Source organism: Loxodonta africana, chromosome 2 (genome assembly GCF_030014295.1).
Source record: "Loxodonta africana isolate mLoxAfr1 chromosome 2, mLoxAfr1.hap2, whole genome shotgun sequence".
NCBI lineage: Eukaryota > Metazoa > Chordata > Mammalia > Proboscidea > Elephantidae > Loxodonta > Loxodonta africana.
The window spans coordinates 191,446,794-191,471,655 of record NC_087343.1 but is presented as its reverse complement, the minus strand read 5'-3'; the positions used below and the strand labels follow the sequence as shown (position 1 = coordinate 191,471,655).

Below are 24,862 nucleotides of genomic sequence, written 5' to 3'. Positions count from 1 at the left end.
AATTGATGCATCTTAGATGGCTGATTCTTAGCATTTAAGACCCCAGATGCCACACTTCAAAGTGGGATGCAGAATGTTTTCATAACAGAATTATTTTGCCAATTGACTTAGAAGTCCCCTTAAGCCATAGTCCCCAAACCCCCACCCTTGCTCCGCTGACCTTCGAAACATTCAGTTTACCGCGGAAACTTCTTTGCTTTTGGTCTGGTGCAGTTGAGCTGACCTTCTGTGTATTGAGTATTGTCCTTCCCTTCACCTAAAGTAGTTCTTATCTACTAACTAATCAGTAAATAACCCTCTCCCACCCTCCCTCCCTCCCCTCCTCATAACCACAAAAGAATGTTGAACAAAATATTTTAAAAAACAACTATTTGATGGTACTAGAGAGTATCCAAAAGCAGGCAGAAACTGAAAGGTATTCGATCCTTGAAAGAAGATGATCATAAAACCAAAAACCTGTTGTGGTGAAGTCGATTCCGACTCATAGCGACCCTAAAGGACAGAGTAGAACTGCCCCATAGGGTTTCCAAGGATGGAATCTTTATGGAAGCAGACAGCCACATCTGTCTTCCGTGGAGTGGTTAGTAGGTTCGAAGACTGTGCCACTAGTCTTCCCTAAGAAGATCATGCTGGTACCTTTCCACAGCTTTTCCCATGAGGGCGCTACCCAGCACATACATTAGGCAGGAAACGAACTCAGGCAGAAAGCTGCAATCTTACTGCCTTGAGGTGTCAAAAGGTGAAGTCCAGAGTTTTCAGAACAGCTGGCAATTAAGGAGGGAAACCCCAGAAAGGATTCCACAGAGGGAGAGCCCTAAAAATGTGTGTAAAAATTCTCCTTAATTCCTTGGCTGAACCCTGAACTATGCATGCACCCTGGAAACTCAAGGAGCCTGGTGAAAAAAAACCCTGGAAGGCTGAAAAGACTAAGCAGAGATTTCAGATGCTGCCTAAACCAAAACCCACTGCCATCGAGGTGATTCTGACTCATAGCGACCCTACAGGACAGAGCAAAACTGCCCCATATGGTCTCCAAGGAGTCCGCAGTGGATTTGAACTGATGACCTTTTGATTAGCAGCTGTATCTCTTAACTACCACACCACCAGGGCTTTTTCAGATGCTGCCTATCACAGGGAAAAGCAAATCTGGAGTTTGAAGTTGGAGGTATTTGTTAAACACCTCAGATTTCCAATAAAACCCCAGAAAGGCCACAACTTAACTAAGACCTTTAAGGGCAAAAGTGAAATAGATCTGCCCCAACAAAGTGTAAAACTAAGCCTCCACAAGTTTAAGGTGATCAACTAATAACTTAACTGTTCACAAGAACAAAATTTCACCCTTTTCAGAGGAACAAAATAGAATCCAGGGTCTCTACCATCTACCACCCACCACCAAACCTACTCCGTCGAGTCGATTCCGACTCATAGAGAACCTATAGGACAGAGTAGAACTGCCTGATAGAGTTTCCAAGGAGCGCCTGGCGGATTTGAACTGCCAACCTCTTGGTTAGCAGCCGTAGCACTTAACCACTACGCCACCAGCGTTTCCATACCATCTACAATATCTAGTATTCAACAAAAAAAAGACACATGCAAAGAAACAAGAACTATGATCAACAGGAAAGAAAAAAAGAAATCAACAGAAACTGATTCTAGGATGACCTGGTGTTGGAGTTAAAAGGCAAGGACTTTAAAGGAGCTATCATAAATATGTTTAAAGACTTAAAAAATAGTCACAACAAATGGATAGGGAATCTCAGAAGATGATGCCAGGAGATTGGAGACAGCAAAAGAAACAGTCAGTGAACCCGAAGATAGATCAACACAAACTATCTAATCTGAAGAAATGAGACAAGAAAAAAAAAAAAAATATATATATATATATATACACACACACACATATGAAAAAAAAAATCAAGCACCAAGCTTCCTGAGGGATCAAATTACTGGGCTGTGGGGACCATGGCCTCGGGGAACATCTAGCTTGACTGGCGTACCATAGTTTATAAAGAAAATGTTCTACATTCTATTTTGGTGAGTACAGCCTAGGGTTTTAAAAGCCTGTGAGCAGCCATCTAAGATACAAAACTGGTCTCACCCCTTTGGGAGCAAGAAAGAATGAAGAAAACTAAAGATTCATGGGAAAGATTAGTCCAAAGGACTAATGGACTACAACTACCACGGCCTCCACCAGACTGAGTCCAGTTCAATTAGATTGTGCCCAGCTACCACCACTTACTGCTCTAACAGGGATAATACAGGGCATGGACAGAGCTGGAGAAAAATGTAGAACAAAATTCTAACCCACAAAAAAAGACCAGGCTTACTGGCCTGACACAGATTAGAAAAACCCTAGAGTATGGCCCCCAGACACCCTTTTAGCTCAGTAATGAAGTCATTACTTGAAGCTGTCAAGGATTTCATTTTACTTGGATCCACAATCAACACCCACGGAAGTAGGAGTCAGGAAATCAAACAACATACTACACTGGGCAAATCTGCTGCAAAAGATCTCGAGGTTCACCCTTCATCCAAAGATTAGACAGGCCCATAAAACAAAACAAGACTAAAGGGGTTACACCAGTCCAGGGGCAAGAAGTAGAAGGCAGGAGGGGACAGGAAAGCTGGTAATAGGGAACCCAAGATAGAGAAGGGAGACTGTTGACATGTCATGGGGTTGTTAACCAATGTCATAAAGTATGTGTACTGTTTAATGAGAAGCTAGTTTGTTCTGTAAATCTTCATCTAAAGCACAATAAAACAAAACAAAACAAAAAAAAACCAAGAAGTCTGACATACATGTAATGGGAGGCTTATAAGAAAAAATGTGGCAGGAAAAAAAATTAGAAGATATATAGGCTGAAGTTGCCCCAAATTTGGTGGAAAACCCCAAGCGGACAAAAGCAAATCACACCTACACGCATCGTAGTAGAACTGCTGAAAACCAAATATGAAGAGAAAATCTTGATCACACCCAGAGGAAAAGGAATGCATAAAGAGGACCGAGTATTCAAGTAAAAGCTGAGTTCTCAGCAGAAACAGTGAAGGCCAGGAGACAAAAAAAAAAAAAAAAAATCCATCAACCCAGAATTCTATATCTATAAAAAAATATCCCTCAAAAATCAAAGTGAAATAACAACATTTTCAGATAAGTGAAAGCAGAGACAGTTTGTTTCCAGCAGATGTGTCCCACAACATCCACTAAAAGAAGCTCTTCAGACTGAAGGGATAACAGATAGAAACTCAGATCTACAAGAAGGAATGAACAGCTCTAAAAATGGCAAGTATGTGGGCAAATATAAAAGACTTTTTTCTCTTAATTTCTTTATAAGACATATGATTGTTTAAAGTAACAATGCTAACACTGAGCTATGGGTTTTACAACAGATGTAAATGTAAAATATACAACCACGATATCACAAGGGATGGGAGTAAAGTAGAATTATACTGTTGCAATTGTTGCAAGGTTATTACATTTTACCTAAGGTGGCTTAATATAATCTCTACATAGACTGTGAAAGTTAGAGCCACATTAAAAAAAGGAAGAAAGGGAAAAAAGGTATAGCTAAAAAGCTCTTAGAAGAATTAAAACAAAATACTAAAAAAAAGGAGGAGACAGGAAAGCTGGACAAATGGAAATAGGGAACTCAACGTCAAGAAGGGGAGAGTGTTGACAACACATCACGGGGTGGCAATGTCACAATACAATAGTTTACTAATTTTTAATGAGAAACTAATTTGTTCTATAAACATTCACCTAAAGCACACACACACAAAACATAAAAAAAAATTTGACCCACGATAGGACATGAAAGTAGAAATAGAGGAAAAACAAAAACCTATGGTACCAACAGAAATCAAATAACAAAATAGTGGAGCCAAAACTAGCTATATTAATAATTACATTAATTATATATACACTATTTGCCAATGAAAAGGCGAAGACCGTCAGAATGGATGAAAAAGCCAGACCCAGCTATACATGCTGCCTACAGAAAGACATTCTAAATATAAAGATGTTGTTGTTGTTGTTAGGTGCCGTCGAGTTGGTTCCGACTCATAGCGACCCTGTGCACAACAGAACGAAACGCTGCCTGGTCCTGCACCATCTTTACAATCGTTGCTATGCTTGAGCTCATTGTTGCAGCCACTGTGTCAATCCACCTTGTTGAGGGTCTTCCTCTTTTCCGCTGACTCTGTACTCTGCCAAGCATGATGTCCTTCTCTAGGGACTCATCCCTCCTGACAACATGTCCAAAGTATGTAAGACACAGTCTCGCCATCCTTGCCTCTAAGGAGCATTCTGGACACACCTCTTCCAAGACAGATTTGTTCGTTCTTTTGGCAGTCCATGGTATATTCAATATTCTTCACCAACACCACAATTCAAAGGCGTCAACTCTTCTTCGGTCTTCCTTATTCATTGTCCAGCTTTCACATGCATATGATGCGATTGAAAATACCATGGCTTGGGTCAGGCGCACCTTAGACTTCAGGGTGACATCTTTGCTCTTCAACACTTTGAAGAGGTCCTTTGCAGCAGATTTGCCCAATGCAATGCGTCTTTTGATTTCTTGACTGCTGCTTCCATGGCTGTTGATTGTGGATCCAAGTAAAATGAAATTCTTGACAACTTCAATCTTTTCTCCGTTTATCATGATGTTGCTCATTGGTCCAGTTGTGAGGATTTTCGTTTTCTTTAAGTTGAGGTGTAATCCATACTGAAGGCTGTGGTCTTTGATCTTCATTAGTAAGTGCTTCAAGTCCTCTTCACTTTCAGCAAACAAGGTTGTTATCAACTGCATAACGCAGGTTGTTAATGAGTCTTCCTCCAATCCTGATGCCCCGTTCTTCTTCATGTAGTCCAGCTTCTCGTATTATTTTTTCAGCATACGGACTAAATAGGTATGGTGAAAGAATATAACCCTGACGCACACCTTTCCTGACTTTAAACCAATCAGTATCCCCTTGTTCTGTCAAATATAAAGATACAGATTGAAAATAAAAGAGTGGAAAAAGACAGACCTTGCAAACAATAAGCATAAGAGAGATGTATGATTATTAATATAAGACAAAGTAAAAGTCAAGGAGTATTAACCAAAAAAAAAAACAAGGAGTATTACCAGATATATATTTTATAATGATAAAAATGTCAACTCTTCAGGAAGACATAAGCATAAATGTGTATGTGCCTAATAACAGAGCTTCAAAACGTGATGCAAAAATGCAAAGAATTAAAAGGAGAATTAGAAAAATCTACAATCTGGTGATTTTAATACCCATCTCTCGTAATTATTAGAACTAAACAAAAGGATAAACAATAAGGCAGAGAAGATCTGAACCACCTTGCCCTGACATTTATAGAACACGACACCTAATAACTGCAGACTATACATTCTTTTCAAGGGCACATGAAATGGTCATCAAGATAGAGTATATGCTGAGTCATAACGTAAGTCCTAATTTCAAGAGACTAAAACTTCAGAATATATTTTCTGACCGCAATGAATTAAATGAGAAATTAATAATAATGTATCTAGAAAAGTACCAAATACTTTGAAATTAAAAAACTAACACACTGCTATCGAGTCAATTCTGACTCATAACGATCCTATAGGACTGAGTAGATCTGCCCCATAGGGTTTCCAAGGCTATAAATCTTTACAGAAGCAGGCTGCCACATATTTCTCCCATGGAGTGGCTGGTGGGTTCAAACCGCCAACCTTTCAGTTAGCAGCTAAGTGCTTTAACCACTGTACCACCAGGTCTCCTTTTGTTGTTGTTAGGTGCCATCAAGTCAGCGTCAAATATGCATAACGGAATGAAATGTTGCTTGGTCCTGTGCCATCCTCACAATGCTTGCTATGTTTGAGTTCATCGTTGCAGCCACTGTGTCAATCCATTTCACTGAGTCTTTTTTGCTGACCCTCCACTTTACCAAGCATGATGTCCTTCTCCAGCTATTGGGAACAACCAAATAACAGAAGGCCAAATAAAACATGCGCTACAGTTGTGTCAGAGGGATTCAGGAGTCAACTGGAATAGGCTCCCACTTAGCAGATCTGTTCCCGTAGAGATTACAGCCTAGAAAATGCTATAAGACGATTCTCCTCTGTCCCATGGGGTTGCTATGAGTCAGAATCAACAGGATGGCACCTTTTAATGCTAAATTTATACTTGTTTGCCTCCCAGTTATTCTACATCTCCACCTGGAATTCATCCACTAAGCATTTTATAGAATACCTCCTACATCTGTGGAATTTGTAGACATATTTCCTTTTTTTCATGCCTGTTGCTGACAATTCATGTTCTTTCTCTTTTTTCTTGATCAGTCTTCTTATGGCATTATTAATTTTATTCATCATTTCAAAGAACCAAATTTTTAGCTTTGTTACTTTTCTCTATTTTTTGTCTTTTTTCTACTTCACTGATGTCTACTCTTACTATTTGTTCTTTTTCTAATTTCTTAGTGTGGAAACTCAGATCATTAATTTTAAACCTTTTTTCTTTTCTAATTTAACCATTTAATATAATACAATTCCCTCTAAGCATTGCTTTAGCTGCATCCCACACATTTTGATATGCTATGTTTTCTTTTTCACTCAGTTTGAGCTATTTTCCAATTTCTCTCATAATTTCTTTGACGTCTTGGTTTTTCAAAAGTGTGGTGTTTAAGACTTAATGGTCTGACTGAGACTGGAAGGACCCCAGTGGTCACGGCCCCCAGACCTTCTGTTGGCCCAGGACAGGAACCATTCCCGAAGCCAACTCTTCAGACAGGGATTGGACTGGACAATGGGTTGGAGAGGAATGCTGGTGAGGAGTGAGCTTCTTGGATCAGGTGGACACTTGAGACTATGTTGGCATCTCCTGCCTGGAGGGGGGATGAGAGGATGGAGGGGGTTAGATGCTGGCAAAATGGACAGGAAAAGAGAGAGTGGAGGGAGGGAGCAGACTGCCTCATTAGGGGGAGAGTAACTGGGAGTGTGTAGCAAGGTGTATATGGGTTTTTGTGTAAGAGACTGACTTGATTTGTAAACTTTCACTTAAAGCACACTAAAAATTATATTTTAAAAAGTGTGGTGTTTAATTTCAAAGCATTTGGTGTTTTTCTGGATATGCTGTTATTGATTTTTCATTTAATTTATCGTGGTCAGAAAATACACTCTACAAGATTTTAGTCTTTTGAAACCACTTATGAAACAGCTTTGCCAAAACAATTGAACCTGAATCTGATCTAGCCCCTAGATATGATTACCAATTTAGAGCAAACACAGAAGAAAGAGGGACATGTTAAACAACACCACAGGCATGCAGTTAACAAAGACCAGACTGTGGAAAACCACAGGGCGAACAACCAAATTTTTTTCTATAAAAATATGCAAGGAAAAAAGAAGGAGAGAGAGAGGAAGATGGAGGAGAAATCTATGTGACAGACTTAAGAAACAGCAACTACACAAAAAAAGGCCAGACTTACTGGCCTGACAGAGACTGGAGAAACCCCGAGAGTATGGCCCCTGGACACCCTTTTAGCTCAGTAATAAAGTCATTCCTGAGGTTCACCCTTCAGCCAGAGACTGGACAGGCCCATAAAACAAAATGAGACTAAAGGAGCACACTAGCCCAGGGGCAAGGACTAGAAGGCAGGAGGGAACAGGAAAGCTGGTAATAGGGAACCCAAGGTTGAGAAAGGAGAGTGCTAACATGCTGTAGGTTTGTTAACCAGTGTTATAAAACAATACGTGTACTAACTGTTTAATGACAAACTGGTATGTTCTGTAAACCTTCATCTGAAGTACAATTAAAAAAAAAACAGCACCTAGTTGCTATATGTGATCTTTACTCGGACCTTGACTCAAATAAACTGTAAAATAAATTATGAGACAATGAAGGAAATTTAAACACGATGGAATATTTGATAATATTTAGGAATTAACCTTTTGTGTGTGATAATGGTATTGTGGTTATGCTTTAAGAAAGAACAGTATCTTTCACAGATCCATATTGAAATATTCACAAATGGACTCCTATGTCCGGGATTTGCTTCCAAATAATCTGGGGTGGAGCGACAAAGCATGGGGCTGAAACAAGATTTGCTGTGAGTTTTGAAGGTGGGTGACAGGCAGATGGAGGTTCATGATACTATTTTTTTCTACTTTTGCAGAGGGAACACAGGTTTTAAATATTCAAAACCAAAAGGTTAAAAAAAAAAAAAAAAAAGCTACAGTAAAGAGCATCCCAGAACCAGCCAGTTTATGGTTACTTGGTTGGAAGCCAAGGTAGAGGATGCTGGCCCTGGGGAGGTGATCATGTCCTGTGCCCAAACTAACTCTAGAGCCACATTCCAAAAAAGCCAGTGAGGACGGGCTCAGCTGGGGCTGTGCAAATATCTGGACAAGGGGGACGGGGTTCCTCTGGGCTGTGCGAGTCCTTGTGTGATGGGCAGTATTAGGTGGCTGGAAGGGTGAGTAAGTGGGACTCTTGGGGCCAAAGAATAGAAGTTTGTGGGGATGAGTGGATAGGGGCACCCAACTGGGGAGTGGATACAGGGCGCTGTGAGGGAAGTGATTGGGGGCCTCTCTGGCTCTTGATTTGTTTCCTGTCTGTCTCCTCTTACTAAAGAGGGCAAGGGCTTGTCTGTTTTGTTCAGTCACTGCTATATATCCAGTGCCTAGACCTAATGCGTGTTTTATGCATAGCTACAGTTGAGTCGGCCCCTGACTTATGGCGACCCCATGCACAATGGGATAGGACCATTGTGATCCACAGACTTTTCAATGACTGATTTTCCAAATTAGATCACCAGGTCTTTCTTCCTAGTCTGTCTTAGTCTGAAAGCTCTGCTGAGACCTGTACAGCATCACAGCAACACACAAGCCTCCACTGACAGATGGGTGGTGGCTGGGCGTGAGGTGCGTTGGCCGGGAACGGTACCTGGATCTCCCACGTGGAAGGCGAGAATTCGGCCACTGAACCACCACTGCTACCAGATCCACTACACAGTAGGTTCTAAATAAACGTATGTCCAGTGAATGAACTCTAATAAGGCCCAACATATACATGCTACAATAGCCTTCTGAGCACACTGTGCTTACAAGTAACGTACAGTTCTTGGAATTAATTTATTTAAGAAAAAAAAAAAGATCTAATATTACCTTTTATTTTTATTGTCCTATGTTTTTGTTATAAGCTTTCACAATAGCACCTTTTTAAAAACTCACAAAAACCATCCTACAATGTAATCGGGCCAAGTATTATTCAGTCTAGAAGAACCAAGGTCTCCTGACTCCCAGTCAATATACCTTCTACCTCACTCCGTTGGTAAGATTTACAAGTAGTCAAGGACTAAAGATATGACATATTTTCCAAGAAGCAACTGCAGCTTCACAATATAACACTAAATTTCTAATTTATCTTGAAGATGTGAGTTTTGTGACTCTGGGTAAGGTACAACATAATTTGATTTTAAAAATTAACCTAAGACTACCAGAAAGCATAGAATAATAACAGGATTGTATTCTTAAGAGACAAAAGTGATGTTGTGCCTCAAAGAGGGGAAGCAGGTTTGCAACATTCAGACCTTCCTCTGCTGAACCATTAACAGAAACTGCACTCTACTCACAGAGATCCTGATTTATTCAAAGTTCAAACAAGTTCCACCCCGTGAACCTTAAACTAGAACTAGAAAGCGAAAAAAAACTGCTACAAACAGAAGGCAATTTAAAAGTCCGTGAATGTATTTCAAAACATGACTTTGTTTAAGAAACCCAAAGTCTCTTTGGGTGTGTGCCTTACTTCCAAAGCGGTATTTTTAAGAAAGTATACTTTTCTGGTGCCAAACTTCTGGTGACATTTTCTTTGAATTTCAAATTTAGTACAGCATCCCATGCCTTTGTGGGATAAGGTATGTAAAACATTTAGGGTTTAAATTCCAACCATATTTTTCAGGCAGATGCCTTGCTAAACAGGATATACAATCAGGTTTCAAACAAACAAAAGAAAAAAAAATTTATAAAATTACTACTACCCAGCTTATTTCCCCATAAAATGGCCTCCAGAAGCTCTTAATGTTGGAACACTGTGTACCAACTTTATTAAAATAACGATGACAGTACTGACCCACTGTCAAAAGAGTATTCTATTCACCAGCCCTCTGGCACGGGGGAAAAATGATCTAAAGTCTAGACAACAGGACGTAAGAGCTCATGGATAGTTCTCAATTCAGTCAGTAAGATCCAAAAGTGAAATAATTTCTAATTAAGTCCAATTGTTCAGCATTCACTTCAAAATGAAAATAATAGGCAGTGAGACTGATTGGAAAGGTTTTTGTTTGTTTCCTTTAAAGACAGTGTCATGAAAAGTAATCCAATTTCAATGACAATCGAGAACCAGAAAGTCACAAAACATTTGTGCTATATCTTGGTTTAATTTCAAGTCATTCCTCTATGCAATAATTTCCTCATTTTTAAGGTACCGCCACCAACCTTACTGTTAACACGGCAGAGGTTTTCAAAGCAATAAAAACAAAAGCCTTTGAAATCACAGGACTTCTCCTTGGCACCCAGACTGATAAAGAGCTTCCTTGTTCGGGTCCCTGGGTGGCAGTCTGAACCCACTCAGTGGCTCCATGGAAGAAAGGCCTGGCAATCTGCTTCCATAAAGATGAGAGCCGAGAAAACCCTATAAAGAACAGTTCTACTCTGTTAACACACGGGGTCGCCATGAGTTGGAATCAACTCTATGGCAACGGTTTGGTTTTGGTTTTGGTTTGAATTTCTATAAGACTCAGCAGAATAGGTCAATGCTCAACCATCTGCACTAACATTATTAATTCTTGACGATGCATTACTCCCTCTCGTTTAGTCTTCAGAGCTGAACACAGCTGGTGTTTAAGGATTCCCCCCATACACCACTTGCCAGGCTTTCATCCTAGAGGCTGAGCTATCACCTGAAAAAGTCTCTTTGACATCTCTAAGCCAAACCAAACCCACTGCCGTCACGTCGATTCCAACTCTGTTGACCTCCCTATCCAAAAAAAAAAGATTAAATAAGCAAAATTTGGAAAATCACATCATCTGAGCCTTAGTGCTGACACAGCCAAATAACACCACTACCATTTATAAAACTTTTATATTGTATTATGACTCAGCTTGAAACACCTAATGCTGCACTTAACAAGTGACTGACTGATTGGCTGGGTAGCCAAAACTCGTGGTAATAACCCTGTCAGGGGCAGATTTTGATCCATGCCAAGTACTGCAGTTTGGTTCATGTCATGGATTGAATTATGTCCCCCCAAAAATGTGTGTATTAACTTGGTTAGGCCATGATTCCCAGTATTCTGTGGTTGCCCTCCATTTGGTGATTGTAATTTGATGTTAAAGACAATTAAGGTGGAATGTAAACACCCTTGCTCAGGCCATATGCTTGATCCAATGTAGAGGGAGTTTCCCTGGAGTTATGGGCCACACCACCTTTTATCTTTCAAGAGATAAAAAGGAAAGGAAAACAAGCAGAGAATTGGGGACCTCATGCCACCAAGAAGCACCGGGAGCAGAACACATCCTTTAGACCCGGTTTTCTTGCACAGAGAAGCTCCTAGCCCAGAGGAAGACTGACGAGAAGGACCTTCTTCAGAGCCGACAGAGAGAGAAAGCCTTTCCCTGGAGCTGACACCCTGAATTTGGACTTCTAGCCTACCAGACTGTGAGAAAATAAATGCCTCTTTGTTAAAGCCATCCACTTGTGATATTTCTGTTATAGCAGCACTAGATGACTAAGACAGTTCACTTCGGCAAACCTCTTTGAAAGATCTCAGTGCAGAGGTCCCCAGACACAGGACATACACAGAGTCAGGGTCAGAGCTATGCGTGGCCTTTCACCTCAGGACTGGAACTGCTGCTTCCTACCCACTTAGGGGCGGGCACCAAACAATGGTTTCGCCACCACCAACCCTTTCCATATCACTGAGGTCTCGGGAAGCTAGAAAGTTCTCTTTAAGATAAGAGAATCACTGGTTCTAAACTCTAAAAAGAAATCCCTCAAAGGATGAATTCTATGATATGTGAATTATATCTCAATTTAAAAAAGAAAAGAGAAGAAATCCCAAGGCTCTTTGAATATTCTGAAGTAGCTCTTCTCCCCAGGGATTGGTGAACACTCAGCTTTTCTCTGGGACTTGGCTTGTTCTATCTTCTTCAGGGAAGGGGAGAATGTAGGTAAGAGTTAGAAAAGTCTTTAAAATTGTTCAACTGCAGTTCTGCCACTTCTGGTACTCATGAGGATAATAAATAGCATTCTAAAACTATATGTTGATGAAAGGAATCATCTTATATAGCTTAAAACAGTTTTCACTCAGCAATTTATATAAACCCTATAATCTATTCAAATAGCTGCTAATTATTATCATACAATGAATTGCTTTAAAAAAATTGTCCTTACTCTACTGGATTTTGATAATTCTAGCTCAACTTCTGTTCATCAGATAACAAGTCATAATAAAGAAGGGTTTGATTGGCTTTACAGTGAGACATTTAAGTGGAATGAGTAGGCCTAAATACTTCACAAGTAGTAAAATATAAAGTAGTACAATTACAATTTCTGGCTAATTATAAACTTTAAATGTGTGCCAAAAAGTTACATTTGTATTCCCAGAAAGACAGAGCATCTGTACATCTGGTAAGTAAAACATACTGAACACAGGAAGAGTGTGCTATTTGCAATTTAGGACATTATTTCTAGATCTTACATGAGGGGACTGGTCCAATGAACAAAAGCAGACAGCTTCACAAGAACTCATGCTCTGCTGATGCAGTTTTCAATCACGCATATTATAAATACCGAGACTAACTGCTGTTGTGGATTGAGTTGTGTCCCCCCAAAGTGTGTATCAACTTTGCTAGGCCATGATTGCCAGTACTGTCCAATTGTCCACCACTTTGTCATCTGATGTGATTATCCTATGTGCTGTAAATCTTACCTCTATCATGTTAATTAGGCAAGACTATTTTTTTTTTTTTTATAGGCTGTTATGTTAATGAGGCAGGACTCAAACTACAAGATTAGGCTGTGTCTTGAATCAATCTCTTTTGAGATATAAAAGAGACAAGCAGCAGAGAGACTGGGGGACCTCATTACCACCAAGCAAGAAGAGCCAGGAGTGCACATCCCCTGGACCTGGGATCTGTGCCCTGAAAAGCTCCTAGACCAGGGGAAGATTGATGACAAGGACCTTCCCCCGAGAGCTGACGGAGAACGCCTTTTTTAGAGTTGGTGCTCTGAATTTGGACTTCTAGCCCCCTAGGCTGAGACAGAATAAATTTGTTTGTTAAAGCCATCCACTTGTGGTATTTCTCCTATACCAGCACTAGATAACTAAGACAGCTGCTATCAGTTTAAGAGAAAAAACAACTTGTAAGAGACATTGTACTTACAACAGGTAGCAGCACACTGAACAGGTCACCAACATAGTGATGATAACTCTAAAAAAAAAAAAAAAAAAGGCATATGTTATTAGATAACAAACTATCCAGACACTGCAGAATAGTTTAACTCCCCTTCCCAAACTCTCAAACTGACGTGGATTGTGTACCAAGAAAATGGATCTGAATCTATTCTAACACCCACTGCTGCACTGTGCCCTGAGGTGCATTTGGTAGAAATTTAACTAAACAAACATTTATATTTAAAGAGATGTGTACTGATGCCGCAGCTGAGATATAAAATCCAAATCCATCTGAAACCAAACAGAAAAGGCCACAGTGACAATTAGTTTTGACATTCAAACCACTTACTCTATTTGGTAGTATTTTCTGCAATGGAGTAACACTGTACTTCTAAAAATATCACTTTGTAGCCCTGAGCTCCGTTCCTGTCTAAAAAACATTTAACCCTGGATCTTAGAAATTCAACAGTTCCCAAACTTAATTCATGATATTCTCTCCCCAAAAGCTCCCCTTCTAAATTTCCTACTCACCAGAAGAAGCCCTGCCATTTCTGCCCCTCCCACCCCCCCTCAAATCTCTCATCTTTTTGCTCACCCCTCCTCTGCACCCTTGCATTCAGTCACCTAATGCTGTGGATTCATTCCCTGAGGGATCTCTCCCCGTTATGGATTGAACCGTACCCCCAAAAAGGTATGCTGAAGCTCTCACGCCTGTTCCTATGCATGTGACCTTGTTAGGCAACGAAGCTTCTGAAGATGTCATCAATTAAGGTCATACTGCACCCTTTTAGCTCAGTAATGAAGTCACTTCTGAGGTTCACCCTTCAGCCAAAGATTAGAAGAGCCCATAAAACAAAACGAGACTAAAGCGGCACAACAGTCCAGGGGCAAAGACTACAAGAAGGTAGGAGGGGACAGGAAAGCTAGTAACAGGGAACCCAAGGTCGAGAAGGGAGAGTGGTGACACGTCGTGGGGTTGTTAACCAAGGTCAGAAAACAGTGTGTACTGTTTAATGAGAAACTAGTTTGTTCTGTAAACCTTCATCTAAAGTACAATCAAAAAGAAACATAAGGCCACACTGGAGTAGAGGGACACAAATCCAATCAGAACGGTGTCCTTATAAAAATAGGATTAAAGGCACGTACAGAAGGAAAAACAGCATGTCACCGTGGCTGCTGAGGTGGAGCTGTGCTGCAGCTGCAAACCAAGGAAAGCCTGGGACTACCAGAAGCTGGGAGTGACTTCAATAGATCCTCCCCTAGAGCCTCTGGAAAGAACGTGGCCCTGCCAACACCCTGAACTCACTGGACTTCTAGCTTTCACAACTGTGGGACAATAAATTTCTGTCATGTTAAGCCACCCACTTTGTGGTACTTGGTTAGAGCAGCCCTAGGAACCTAAAACACCCCTCATGTGGATTTCTTCCTTTCCATTCCCACTGCCAGCACCAACATTCATCAAGTTCATCTGGCTAGCTAACTGCTGAGAGATTCAAAACGTCCTCCTTCTTCTGTTCTTTCTAAAACATTCATCACATCACTCTCCAGTTTAAGGTCTTTTCACGGCTCTCCATCCATCCTCCATAGAAAAGATTTCCGAAGAGGGGTCTCTACACTCTAAGGACTGAGCAAGACTAGTTCCCAGAATGTGAAAACCAAAACACCCATTGCCATTGAGTCGATCCTGACTCAGAGACCCTACAGGGAAGAGTAGAAATGCCCCATAGGGTTTCCAAGGAGTGGCTGCATTTGAACTGCTGACCTTTTGGTTAGCAGCTGAGCTCTTAACCACTGCAACACCAGGGCTCCAGAACGTGGGAAACAAGTATCAACGCTCCTATTTATATTCATGTTTAACTCATCCTTTAGAAGTTCTATGCCTGTGTGTTACTGGCACATGCATTCATTCAACAGATTTTCACTGAGCATCTAGGGAGTGCCAGGCTCTGGTGTCACACTAGTGAACAGAACTAATGAAAACTCCTGCCCTGGTGAAGTTCGCATGATAGTGGGGCGACACAGAAAATGAATAAGGTAAACAAATAAACAACAACCATATGTGCGTATGTGTATAAATATATGTATGTATATATACATGTATATGCGTAACCAAAAAAAACCAAACCAGTTGCCGCTGAGTTGAATCCAACTCAGTGACCCTAAAGGACAGAGTAGAACTGCCCCATAGAGTTTCCAAGGAGCACCTGGTGGATTTGAACTGCTGACCGTTTTGGTTAGCAGCTGTAGCACTTAACCACTACGCCACCAGGGTTTCCTATGTATATGTATATATACATACAAAAGACAGACAAACCCATTGCTGTTGAGTTAATTCCAACTCACAGTGACCCTGTAAGATAGAGAAGAACTGCCCCATAGGGTTTCCAAGGAGCAGCTGGTAGATTCGAACTGCCAACCTTTTGGTTAGCACCCATAGTTCTCAACCACTGCACCACCAGGGCTCTCTCTCTATACATAGTCCCTGGATGGCATAAACAGTTTGTGCTGGACTACTAACTGAGAGCCTGGCAGTTCAAATCCACCCAGCAGCACCATGGAAGAAGGCCTGGCGGTCTACTTCTATAAAGATTAAAAACAAAACAAAACTTGTTGCCGTCAAGTAGGTTCTGACAGAGTAGAACTGCCCTGTAAGGTTTCCAAGGAGCGCCTGGGTGGATTCGAACTGCCAGCTTTTTGGTTAGCAGCCAAACTCTTAACCACTACGCCACCAGGGTCAGCCAACAAAACCCTCTGTAACACAGGGGACGGCCATTAGTCAGAATCGACTCCACAGAAACGGATACATACACAAGCGTATATACATACATATATGCACACACAGGTGTATATAAATATACATATTTTCGTATGCCAGATGATAAGTGCAATGGAGAAACATATAGAAGAAAGGAGGATAGGGCATACAGGGGGTTGCAGGGCACGGTTGCAACATTAAAGAAGGTGGTGAGTAAAGGCCTTGCTGAAGAGGTGACGTGTGAGTGAAGACCAGAAGGAGGTGAGGGAGCCTTCCCGGCAGAGGGAACAGCAAATGCAAAAGCATGAGGCCAGAGGGTATGTGGGGTTCAAAGGCAAGGAAAGAGCCTGTCTGGGTGCAGCAATGCAAGGGGAGGTGAGGAGGAGTTGAGGTCAAAGACGTATCAGGTAGCCACTGAAAAGACTTGGGCTTTTAAACTGAGTGAAAAGGGAAGTAAGTTATTTGCAGAATTTCAGGAGCAGAGAGGGCTGACAAAATCTGATTCAAATTCCAATAGTAAGTGGTACTAGGTTTGGGAGATGAAAAACATTTGAAAATGGACAATGGTAACGGTTGCACAACATGCTGAATGTAATTAACGTCACTGAATTCTACTCTTAAAAATGGTTAAAATGGCAAATGCTTTGTTATGTATATATATTTTACCACAACAATAATTTTAAAAATGAATGCAAAATAATATTCTAATAGGATCTCTCTACTGGGTGGAAATGAACTGAAGAGGGACAAAGGGGAAAAGCAGGGAACCCAGTTAGGGGAGAACTGTGATCATCTGAGTGGACCAGGCTGGTAGCAGTGCAGGTACTGGGAACTGGTCAGCTTCTGGATGTATTTTGAAGGCAGAACCATCAAAATATATAATTTACAGATTACATTTATAACATATAAACATGTATAGGGGCTTATGCTAAAAAACTTTGACAGTTGCACAATTAAAAAGTTCTGATAACCTGTTACCTACAGAATCATATCTAGGTCCTTGACCTTATTCCCTCCACCCATCTTCCTCACTCCCCTCTGCTTTTAAACATCAACCCCTTCCTTATTCCTGAAGGTAGGTCCCCTCACTCTTCCCCGAACACATCACGTTTATTATTTTCAATCCCAAACTTTTGCTCATCTTTCCCATTCTCCCATCACTCCCCTTCCCTCTCTCCTGTCTTCTCCAAGACCGTCTCGGGAGCTGAAACAGCTGAGGCTCCCGTGTATTACCTGCTTCACAGTTTGATATCAAAAGCTCCACGATTAAAACATAACCTTCTAGTGTCCTTATTCCTAGGAGCTGGCTGCTGAAGTATCTAGGGGTGAAATGTCATGATGACTGCAACTTGCTTTCAAGTAGTTCAGCGAAATAAAAAATAAAAATTGTCTATATACTATATACAGAGGGAGTGAGGGGAGAGCAAGACAGACACACTCACACCCTGGATGGCACAAACGGTTAACACACTCACACCCATCCAGAAGCACCTCGGAAGAAAGGCCTGACAATCTACCTCACAAAAATCAACCCCTGAAAACCCCACAGAGCAGAGTTTTACTCCCACACACAGGGTCGCCATGAGTTGGAACTGACTTGCTGGCAACTGGTTTTGATTTACATATACATATCTAGATCTACATATGTACACACACCAGGAACGCTGGTAGCAAGCACAGAGGTTAAGCACTTGGCTGCTAACCGAAACGTAGATGGTTTCAACCCACTAGCCACTCCTCTGGAGAAAGATGCGGCAGTCTGCTTCCCTAAAGATTTACGGCCTTGGAAACAGCTCTACTCTGTCCTATAGGGTCGCTGAGTTGGAATCAACTTGATGGCAAGGGGTTTGGATTTTGGATACATACATACTCATGTACATTTATTCATAGATAAAGCAAATATGAATATAATAATTATTGTGGCAGTATATAGCACTCTTTCTACGTTTCTTTATGTCCGAAAATGTTCATTACAAGGGAGAATGAAGAAAACCAAAGATACAATGGAAAGATTAGTCCAAAGGCCTAATGGACCACAACTATCACCGCCTCCACCAGACTCAGTCCAGTACATCTAGATGGTCCCCAGCTATCACCACAGACTGCTCTGACAGGGATCACAATAGAGGGTCCCAGAAAGAGCTGGGGAAAAATATAGTACAAAATTCTAACTCACAAAAAAAAGACCTTACTTACTGGCCTGACAGAGACTAGAGAAACCCTGAGAGTAGCCCCCGGACACCCTTTTAGCTCAGTAATGAAGCCACCCCCGAGGTTCACCCTTCAGCCAAAGATTAGACCAGGCCCATAAAACAAGACAAGGCTAAATGGGCACACCAGCCCAGGGGCAAGGGCTAGAAGGCAAAGGGGACAGGAAAGCTGGTAATAGGGAACCCAAGGTCAAGAAGGAAGAGTGCTGACATGTTGTGGGTTGTTAACCAATGTCATAAAACAATATATGTACCAACCGTTTAATGAGAAGCTAGTTCTGTAAACCTTCACCTAAAGTACAATAAAAAGAAATCGTATACTCTACATTCCCTACACTTTAGAGTAGGTGCCTACTGCTCATTAACACAAAACATTTAAAAAATGCTAAAATAAGTGGTGGATCTCTAGCTGATTTTAAAGGCTTGTTTAAATAATTTGAGTAATATTAGAGTAATAGCTACAAAATCCTAGAAGAGTCTATCAGAGAACTAAGAACAGAGTAAAAAATATATATACCCAAAAAATATATACCTCAAAAAAAAAAAAATTGTTCATTAAAAAGTAGAAGCTGACTGAATTCCTGCAATACCAATCCTGGCCCTCTCCCCTCATCTACTTGTAAGGGAGCCATTGTGAGAAAAACTTAATACTTTTAGAGACTCTGAGGATTTTTAAAGAGAATAGAGGGAAAACATGAAAAACAGGAATGGTCAGGAAAGCTGTCTCCAGGCACAGACCTGATTTTTATCCCATCCTTTTACAGTTGGCAGAAAAGAATGAAAATGTAAAGGACTTGCTTTAGTTTATGCTTAGATTCAGAAGACTTTTTCCTTCTCCCCTTTCTTCCTTCTGCCTCACCAGGTCCTGATAACCTTCTAAGCACCTCCTCAGCACCCAATTTCCAGCTTTCTGACGTGCAGAGGTCTGTCAGGGAAGACGATGCAACCTCAAAGCCCTCTTTTGCCCTCTCCCTTCTTCCCTTTACTTAGCTCCTCAACAAAGATGTTTTTAATCCCTCAAGTCAGAAAACACATTGCCATCAAGTTGATTCTGTCTGACTCATAGCTGCCCTATAGGACAGAGTAGAACTGCCCCATGGTGTTTCCAAGGAAGGGCTGGTGGATTCAAAATGCTGACCTTTTTGGTTAGCAGCCACACACTTAACCACTGTGTCACCAGGAAGTGCTCTCCTGTATTAAAAACTACCCATAATCCTTCTTGAGGCAGTTATACTCCTTCATGTACTTAAAATTTTCTGATCTGCAGTCTTTTCAGGAGGTAATGGGAAACTAGTACAATTCAGTAGTAATTTTCTCATTTGACAAGGAGAAATTGGGAACATGGAAAAGGTAACTCAATTGCCCAAGGTCACCGGGATCATCTACTTAGAAGCAGTGTTTCTCAAAATGTAACACAGTAACTCCTAGGAGACACTGTGTTTCAAGACCAGCTCCATCCTGCCAAGAGCAGGAAGTACAAGGATTGGGGTGGAGGCTGTGAATTGGACCTGGCAATATATCACTAGCAGGTCAAATGCCTGCATCGTGACACTCAGGCTAGAAACTGAGCAGCCCAGGTACAACTGTTGGGGTATCATTACCCTGGATAAAAGCAATGGCATCAAGTCCCAAGATTGGGCATGGTGGGCCCGAACGGGGGTGGGGGGGGCGGGAGGGAAGGTCAGTCTTTAAGAAAAGAGTGATCAGTGCTACCAGCACATATACAAAGGCTTTCCTGAGTAGAAGGATGGAAAGGCAGACAGTAGGGCAAGGAGAGAGTTGAAGGTAAAGACAACAAAGAAGCATTTTGCTGTTTTCCTACTCCAGCAGGAGAAACAAATCTTGGAAATAAAATTTGGTTAACACAAATTGTTTTAATAACACCAAAACCCTGGTGTTATTATCTCTCCACCCTACGATAGGCTGGAGAGATGGCCCTATGTAACAATGCTGGGGAGGGTCGGGGGGATGCAAAGAAGGGAAGACTTAATACTTCCAAACCACTGAAATTCATCTATCATTTTTCCTTTTTTAAAACGTCAGGACTTATTTTTAGACTAGAAGTTACAGGTGTATAAAGCAAGCTCATTCCAGAGAGCAAGGGGGTCAGATCACCAGGTATTAAGGAAGCAGTAACAATTTCTTTGCTTTAATAAAGGCAACAGAATTATCCATTCCACAGGTATTTATTGAGTGCCTTGAAACCACCAATTAACGTCAAGGAACAAAGCAAGAGATGGTGTTTCTGACAAAATGTGACCAGTCTAAGTTCACCCCACATGATCTTGAGCTGAGAAAAAATGACTAAAAAGCAAAAGAGGAACCAGAAGAGGGTATACCAAGGATCATTTCAAGATGAGGTTCCATTTTGTGGTACAAAATATACATATATATATATATTTTTTTTACTTCCAAAAAAGATAAAGCTCCATGTAACAAAGAAGGCTGGAAAAAAGTCTTTCTTTACCAATCAATCCAAGAACTTGTTACCCTAATACAAGAGTGGGAGCGCCGTCCAAAAGATGTGACGCAGGGGTTTCTAAACAATACCCCCTGCTCTTTGATAATGAACCCCGCTTTAAATCAGGCCCCTGCTACCTCCGGTCGCCCGCTACGGTGCAGGGCCTGGGCTCAGGCCTTGTTGAACAAGCTTGTCCTCTAAGCAGCTGCAACATGTGATGCAGAGAGGGCGATTTTTACGTTACCTATTTGATTTTTTTTTTTTTTTTTAAAGTGTAGGTAAACGAAGCCAGATTTGGAAAGAGAACAGGGTCAAAGGGTCGAAAGTCGACTAGGTACGAACCTCGACTTCTGAGTCAGTATAAACCCATTTTCGATGGCACGCTCCTCACACTGGGCCGTGATGAGAAAAAAAAATTCCCATAAAACTCGTTTCCAAGGAGAGACCCCCCGCCCCCCACCCCGAGGTGACTCTCCTCACGTTAAGGCCCAGGAGTCGAAGAAGTTGCTGCGATAAGGAAGTCTGGCGGGCTCCACGGGGGTCAGGGCCTGACTCTGGAGTGGGGGGCACCCCCTGAAAGGTTCTCGGGCAGGTGCGGGGCTCGCCCCCTCCCCCGCCCGGGTCCGACTCGTCCTCCCCGCGCGTCCCTCCCAGGCAGGCCTAGCGCACTTACCCTCGGTTAGGACCCTTAGGGATGAACCAGGGCACTAAGAAGCCCACGAAGCCCCAGAACACGCTCATCACGATGAGAGGCACGGTGAGGCCGCTGTACGCCATGGCTGCCTCGGATCCGCAAACCCCTACCCCGCCGCCTCACTTTGGTCCCACCCGGAAGTGTCAACACCGGACCGCGTGATCAGCGAGCGCAAAGACCCGCCCCTGCGCCCCACGTGACCCGGGAGCCGGGACTCCGCCCCTCGAGCACGGAGACCCCGCCCCGCCCTCACCCGGGCCTGTCTCAGGCTACAGCTTGGTGGGGAGACCTCACTGTCCCCAGAGCTAAGGATCACGTTACCAGGGGCTCAGCAAAATTTTCTGATAAGGATTCACCTTTTTAAGAAAAGAGCTGTAGTTATTTACAGTATTGTTATTGTTGTTGGGTGCCCTGGACTCAGAAATAGAGTGGAGATGTCAGACAGGGATTTTTTTAATACGCCACCAGATCGCCAGGCGTTTCTCCTGTGGAGCCGCTGGTTGGATTTGAATCCCCAACCTTTTGGCAGCAACTGAGTACTTAGCCATTGTGCCACCAGGGCTTATTTTTACAGTTTTGTTGTTGTAAGGTGCCCTCCAGTTTCCAGCTCATAGCAACCCCATGTACAACAGAACTTAGCACAGTATGGTCCTGCACCATCCTCAGAATCATTGCTATGTTTGAGCCCGTTGTTGCAGCCACTATGTCGGTCCATCTCCTTGAGAACCTTCCTCTTTTTCACTGACCCTCTTCTTTACCAAGCATGATGTCCTTCTCCAGGGACTGGTCCCTCCTGATAACATGTCCAAAGTACTTGAGACGAAGTCTCGCCATCCTCCCTTCCAAGGAGCGCTCTGGCTGTACTTCTTCCAAGACAGATCTCTTTGTTCTTCTGGAAGTCCATGGTGTATTCAATATTCTTTGCCAACACCGTAATTCAAAGGCATCAATTCTTCTTAAGTCTTCCTTAATTAATTCTCCAGCTTTCACATTATATGAGGTGACTGAAAATACCATGGCTTGGGTCAGGCACACCTTAGTCCTTCAGATGACACTTTGCTTTTCAATACTTTGAAGAGCGTTTTTGCAGCAGGTTTGCCTAATGCAGTACATTCTTTGATTTCTTGACTGCTGCTTCCATGGGCTTTGGTTGTGGATCAAAGAAAAATAAAATCTTTGACAACTTCGATCTTTTCTCTGTTTATCATCATGCTACTAATAAGTAGCATGGCCCAGTTGTGAGGATTTTTGTTTTCTTTATGTTGAGGTGTAATCCATACTGAAGGCTGTGGTCGTTGACCTTCATCAGTAAGTGCTTCAAGTCCTTTTCACCTTCAGCAAGCAAGGTGTGTCATCTGCACGTTGAAGGCTGATAATGAGTCTTCCTCCAATCCCGATGCTGTGCTCTTTTTCATATAATCAAGCTCCTTGGATTATTTGCTCCGTTTACAGATTGAATAAGTATCGTGAAAGGATACAACCCTGACACACACCTTTCCTCATTTTAAGCCATGCAGTCTCTCCTTGTTCTGTCTGAAAGACTGCCTTTTGGTCTATGTACAGGTTCCTCATGAGCACAATGAAGTGTTTTGGAATTCCCATTCTTTGCAATGTCATCCACAGTTTGTTATGATCCACACAGTCGAATGCCTTTGCATAGTCAATAAAACACAGACAAACATCTTTCTGGTATTCTCTGCTTTCAGCCAGGATCCATCTGACATTAGCAGTGATATTCCTGGTTCCGCGTCCTCTTCTGAACCTGGCTTGAATTTCTGGCAGTTCCCTGTCCATGTACTGCAGTAACAGTGCAGGTTGGAAGGCACTCAAAATACGATTGGGGAAAAACTGCCCCTCAAAGTAGAGTCGACCTTAATGACATGGATGGAGTCAAGCTTTCGGGACCTTCATTTGCTGATGTGCTATGACTCAAAATGAGAAGAAACAGCTACGAACATCCATTAATAATCAGAACGTGGAATGTACGAAGTATGAACCGAGGAAAACTGGAAGTTTTCAAAAATGGGACGGAACGCTTGAAGACAGATATCCTAAGCATTAGTGAGCTGAAATGGACTAGTATTAGCCATTTTGAATCAGACAATCATATGATCTACTATGCCGGGAACGATAAATTGAAGATGAATGGTATCACATTCATTGTCAAACAGAACATTTCAAGATCTGTCCAGATGTACCACACTGTCAGTGATAGGATAATATCCATATGCCTACAAGGAAGACCAGTTAATACAGCTATTATCCAAATTGGTGCACCAACCACTAATGCCAAAGATGAAGAAATTGAAGATGTTTACCAACTAGGGCAGTCTGAAATTGATCAAACATGCAATCAAGATGCATTGATAAGTACTGATGATTGGAATGCTAAAGTTGGAAACAAAGAAGAAGGATCAGTAGTTGGAAAATATGGCCTTGGTGACAGAAACGATCACATGATAGAATTTTGGAAGACCTTTTACCGCTTTAGCTACCTCTTTTAAGCAACAGACAGTTAACTACTCAGAATTCTTCCTGTGTGCCAGGCACTGAGCTATGAGCACTAAAATGCCTGAGCTCCTTTTGAGTTCCTTACTACAGCCTAGGAGGTTTATTTCTACTTTGCAGTTTTGAAAAAGCTGAGGCCCAGTCAGGAGGTTAAGAATCTTGCCCAAAGCCACATAGCTAGGGTTATGGGGTAAATTGTGTCCCCAGAATTGTATGCTGAATTCCTGTGGATGAAATCCCGTTTGGTTTTTCTTTTGCTATGTTAATGATGTCATACTAGTGGAGGGTGGAACCAAAACCTAATGCTTCCGAGTTATAAAAACATCAGAATAGAGAGAGACACGCATGAGGGAAGACAGACACCATGTGAGGATCATCTACAAGGCAAGGAATGCCAAGGAACAAAGGAATACCCTGGGCTACTGACGTGGCTGAGATTCCAGTTTGGACTTTTAGCCTCTGGAACTGTGAGAAAATAAATTTCTGCTCTTGAAAGTCACCCACTTATGTATCTTACAGCAGCACTAGGAAACCGAAATAGCTTGTAAGTGGTGGAGTCAGGGTTCAACCTCTGGTGGTCTCCTTTTCAAGGCCAGTGCCTGTAACCACTGCACTGCGCTCTGTCCTGTGCTCTGTGCCAGGTTCTGGGGCTACAGCAATCAGTCAGACCCTCTGAGGGAGTGGTGAGGAGATGGATTTGCAAACAGGCCTTTGCACCTCAATGCAGTGAGAAGGTAGAGTGAGTGATGGTGCACAACTTTCTACCCCAGTCAGTCCTGAGCGAGTCTTG

At 42.0% G+C, this 24,862-nt stretch overlaps 1 protein-coding gene across 1 annotated transcript in view; it reads right to left on the bottom strand.

The window, feature by feature from the left end:
• Positions 1–21,722, bottom strand: part of ATP6V0E1 (ATPase H+ transporting V0 subunit e1) — a 41,524-nt gene extending 19,802 nt beyond the window's left edge. Inside the window, exons 1-2 of the mRNA XM_003404661.4 lie at positions 21,544–21,722; positions 13,434–13,481 (exon numbers count right to left, since the gene is read on the bottom strand). Of these exons, the coding sequence (XP_003404709.1) occupies positions 13,434–13,481; positions 21,544–21,647 (152 nt within the window). The 5' untranslated portion in view covers positions 21,648–21,722. The remainder of the gene's footprint in view (positions 1–13,433; positions 13,482–21,543) is intronic.
• Between the last annotated feature and the right edge of the window lie 3,140 nt (positions 21,723–24,862).